Consider the following 4,761-nt stretch of genomic DNA (forward strand, 5'->3'; position numbering starts at 1 on the left):
CGTCTTTATAGAATTAACAAGGTTACCATATATTTATACCACGAAAATTAAAAACATTTTAAAAATAAAAAAGTGACATCACTGACATTATAAGGTAATAGCAATAGGTGTATTAAAAGAACACCTGTGTTATTATCTTCCTAATTTTCCACTCAAGAATATAAACATATAAATAACATTTATTCAACTATAATATAGTAAAGTCATTCATTCATACAGCATAGTCAAACCATATATATATAGCTAACATTTATTCAATGATATAATTAATCCAACTATACTGAAAGTATAGCTATAACTCTATTATAAATCAACCATGATACTAGACTATAATTAAGCCAACAGTAGCCAGTTAACTATGTCTAATCATCTAATCATCTTCTACTCACCTTCTAGCAAAAGTAAAGAGGACTCTGACCCAGGTGAGAACAGCATTAAGACCTTAATATTCTCGGCGCTATGCGTCGTCTTGAAGGTGTTGGAAAAAAGTTTTCTTGCTTCATAAAATTAAAGAAACTAATTAATGAACGTCCAGTCAACTGAACAGTGCTGGTTGTCTGGTTAGATATTAATTTATCAGCAAACACATTGTGTTGATTCACTAACAGCTGTGAAAGACGGAATAGATGGCCACAACCTGCAGCTGAAGGTGAATTAGGTCAAATTCTGGAAACAAACAATGTTGCCCCAGTATTTTAATACAAATTATGAAAGGTTATTGACAACCGAATATTTGTGGTTGCTGTTTAACAGATAAGACCACATCAACCACAGGGAGGTATCTGTTTGCTCTCCAAGTTGTTAAATAGAGCTTTTTAATCTAAAATGAGGTTGCTAAAGTATAATCTATTTTATTTATCTTATAGTTAAATATTTCAACATAATGGTAGCCTTCCACAAAGTCATAGACATGCATGACACTAAATCAATGACTTCTACTCAAACTGCAGTTGATTGCATGCAATGGCTGACAAAAACAACTGGGCAACAAATCCATGTCTTTTATAATACATGATAAAATACAAGAAATATCGATATATGTTAATTCAATAGAAAATGGGATATAAATTCACAAACATACAATTAATTATTAACACACAAGAAAATTTAAACTGTTGATTCAATATACTAACAGAAGACATGAAAGAATTATCGTTTTCATTACAAAAACCACAACTAACTTATTAAACATATGATAATTCATTAGAAAAGCAAAGTAAAACCATAAAACATACAATTAATTCATAAACATACATAAAACTTCGAACTGTTGACCGAATATATTTAGAAGAAAACATTTTAATGTTTATTCACACAACAGTTCAAACCCCCCCCCTGTCTAAACAAACAGTTTAAGTTGGTTTGTTAAACAAGTTCCGCCCCCAATAAATAATTAACCCCAGTCTGTACAACAGCATTGATCATTCTACACACGCACGGTACGGGAGATTGGCTTTCCCCGTAAACTGACGAAATTTCCAGAAACCAAGCCGCAAAGTGACGTTATACAACAGTTTCGCAGATAAAAAAGCATTTATCACAGTTATGGTGCTTTCCAACGTCATTTTATACTTTGTTTACATGAACGTGTTTTCACTATTTTGATTCATGTTGATGTAATCGCTATTTTAACGCGTGCCACAAAATTACGTCATACTTTTAACTACCGTGCGCTACACAGATGTACAAACAATGTGTATATAATAAACAACCTTGTATTAAAAAAAAACTGAGTTATTTTAGTCAAAATTGAACACGTCTATGCTAAGTTACAATCTATACGCACTGCTATAACTATATGCCATGTCACTACGCGCTTCATAAAATTGTTTTTCCAACATTTACTTCAGATTTGTTCAATAACAGGAAATCGAACCAGCAATTTACTCGGCAGCGCCACCTGATGGTCAGTTGATACAAATAATCTTTACCGCTAGGTGCTGCTGCTTGAAATTGGTTCGTAAGGTTACGAATGGTTTTCCTTTAAAATTCTTAGAAAATTCGTTTCATAAAACTACAAAAATAACCAAAATACTATTCTACAATGGTGTAAAACATACGATACTTTACGTATCGTTTAGTTCTATGAAAAAATAGGAAATAGTCTGCTGTGTTATCAAAGTTTTTAGATTTGTTAACAAAATATGACGTTTACAACAACCGACTTTGGCAGACTATTGCACGTTTGTGATTTGTTACAAATGAATGCCTTCGGTTATCCTGCAACTTTAAAGGTTGTGAATTAAACACTTATGCATGTGCAGTTGCAATTTTTGCCCCCAAGGCATGATTTTAGCGGTTTTTACACGTTTTAAATTTAAGAAGTAAGTTGGATTAGCATAATAGAATGACGAAAGTGCTCTTGTCCACTTGTTCACCGGTCCAGTATTTATATTTAGTCCGTTAGGTACATCGTAAGTAAGCATGACGAAATATTGCCGACAATGATGACGGTGCATTTCGTAAGCTGAAATATGCCACGTCATGGTGACGTTGATATTCATCATCTTATAACGTATAGTAACATGCGGAAACGTATAGCATTCGAATAAGCTGCGCTAGATACAGGTGTATTGCCGATCTGTTCGGAGGATTAAGTCACAGGCAGTGCTAGCGTTTATTTATATTACGGCTGGGAACACACGGTCGCAAATATACTTAGAAATACTCCCAAGTCACTGCACGATTTTTTCGATTGGTAGTAAAGAAACAGATTTCAGGTCGCTCTGTGATTTATAACTGGAATTTTTATTTTCGCAGAAGCTAGGATACGTCGTTAGCAAAAGTTTCCATAAAATTAAAAATGGCAGAAAACAAGGAATGTTCATCAAGCTGGGGAACCCCCTTTAGCGGGTAAGTTTTGTTTACATTATTTTTGATACACAAGTAACATATAACTCGAGTATAGTGTACGCGTTGAAGCGCCGCACACGCTTTGGCCATGGTGTACATAACTATCATATATATTTATTTAGACATGCCATCTAATATTTGACCATTTTAACTATGTTTATTAGTTATATTATAACATTTGGATACTTTTAATTTAATAACATGTGTGTCCAACTAATTGACATATGCAACAATGTAAGTACTTTATAAGTGTCTTAAATGTGTTTATAGGCAATGCTTGTATTAAAAACAGTCTTAACACCAATCAACATACAAAATAATCACCAACAAAGTTACATAAGTAGTAACTTGTAAGCTGGCACAATGTGTATAAATATACTACACATTAAACACAAATGACATTTCTATATTTCCCTAGATTTGCAACAACTGCAATCCACAACGGTCAAGATCCTGAACAATGGAGTTCCATGATGGTGGTTCCTCCCATTACACCATCAACCACGTTTAAACAAGTTTCACCTGGTGTACTGACTGATGTAAGATCACCATTGAGAATATTTTGAATAAGATAACTTTAGACATAGTACATTCACATTTGTATAACATAGATCTAACTTCCAACAATACCCTGTACATTATCATGCAATGTACTGACTGATGTAAGATTATTATATTGTTGGGAAAGTATTGAATACAATAACTACAGTACATTAACATTTTCACAGTGTAGAATCAACCCCCAATTTCATCTACTTTATGCCCACTTTTTCTTCTTACTAGAAGTCTTAAATTAAAAATCCAAATTATCCAATTAAACATAAATGGCTCGTTGTTTGTCTGCTTGGTGTAGCGACCAAGCTTCTTTTGACCAATTGCATTTAAACATGTTTAACCGTTGCATTTATGAAATAATGGTCCAAATTTTTTATAATTCCCCAGTAACCTGAAGTGTCTTGTTCTAAAGTAAAATGAGCTTGATAATAATCTTATCATTTATTTGTTCCCAGGGTTATGATTACAGTCGTGGTGGAAATCCCACAAGACGTTGTTTGGAAAAGTGTGTTGCTGGTCTTGAGGGTGCTAAATATGGTACGGGGTATTTATGAATGTAAATGTTGTTATGTTTCATGCTTAAGGACAGTAGGATACATAAGCCCCCAATGTAAGCAGCTGTCAGTTCTTGGATAAAGGCATAATATAAACATTTCAATATTTTAAAATGTAATTCCTACAAGTTAAATAGTAAAGGGCTGGTGACATTAAGCACAGAATTTAGGTTTTTCAATTATATTACACATATTTTGGGTGAATTTCATAGGTTAATTTCTGCATTAATCCCAACACATGCTTTCATATCAGATGCATTTCCATGCTTATTTAAACTTACTATACAAACTTGTTATTTTAAATGCAGCTCTAGCATATTCAAGTGGCCTCGCTGCAACAATGACAATCATCAATACATTGAAGGCAGGAGATCATGTTATATCAACCGATGATGTATACGGAGGAACTAACAGGTTAGACTTTCTATTTAAATAAATGTAACTTATTTATCCTGTGTCGTGGGGTAACAACAGTCTGTATAACATGTGTGAAAACATAGGGAAAGAGAAAACTATCCTTTATTCTACCTCCCCATTGGGTATAACTGTGCAAACAAATAACTGTATTTCAAAAACTGTAGTTTGCTGTTAAAAAAATAAAAAGTAAACAGTGTGTATAATAATCCACAACTTAAATAATGATTTTTCAGGTACTTTCAAAAGGTTGCTGCTAAGTTTGGGCTTGAATTCAGCTTTGTAGATTTTACAAATCTTGATAATGTGAAAGCTGCGATTAAACCAAACACTAAGGTGATAATGTTTATCATAATCTAACATGNNGGCTTGTGGTAAAACACAC

The 4,761-nt window shown here is 33.2% G+C and overlaps 2 protein-coding genes across 3 annotated transcripts in view; one reads left to right on the forward strand and one right to left on the reverse strand.

Moving 5' to 3' along the window:
* LOC104266011 overlaps positions 1-651 on the reverse strand; it is a 9,024-nt gene extending 8,373 nt beyond the window's left edge. Inside the window, exon 1 of the mRNA XM_018813557.2 lies at positions 390-651. The gene's annotated coding sequence lies outside the window, so the exon portion shown is untranslated. The remainder of the gene's footprint in view (positions 1-389) is intronic.
* A 2,093-nt stretch (positions 652-2,744) lies between these two features.
* The window catches only part of LOC100184574 (cystathionine gamma-lyase), a 21,837-nt gene continuing 19,820 nt past the window's right edge, over positions 2,745-4,761 (forward strand). Inside the window, exons 1-5 of one of the 2 annotated variants that reach the window (XM_009861242.3) lie at positions 2,745-2,853; positions 3,272-3,392; positions 3,864-3,945; positions 4,271-4,376; positions 4,613-4,712. In XM_009861242.3, the coding sequence (XP_009859544.1) occupies positions 2,804-2,853; positions 3,272-3,392; positions 3,864-3,945; positions 4,271-4,376; positions 4,613-4,712 (459 nt within the window). In that variant the 5' untranslated portion in view covers positions 2,745-2,803. The remainder of the gene's footprint in view (positions 2,854-3,271; positions 3,393-3,863; positions 3,946-4,270; positions 4,377-4,612; positions 4,713-4,761) is intronic. The other variant, XM_026835908.1, reaches the window with a different exon arrangement.

The sequence above is a fragment of the Ciona intestinalis genome, chromosome 9, assembly GCF_000224145.3.
Source record: "Ciona intestinalis chromosome 9, KH, whole genome shotgun sequence".
NCBI lineage: Eukaryota > Metazoa > Chordata > Ascidiacea > Phlebobranchia > Cionidae > Ciona > Ciona intestinalis.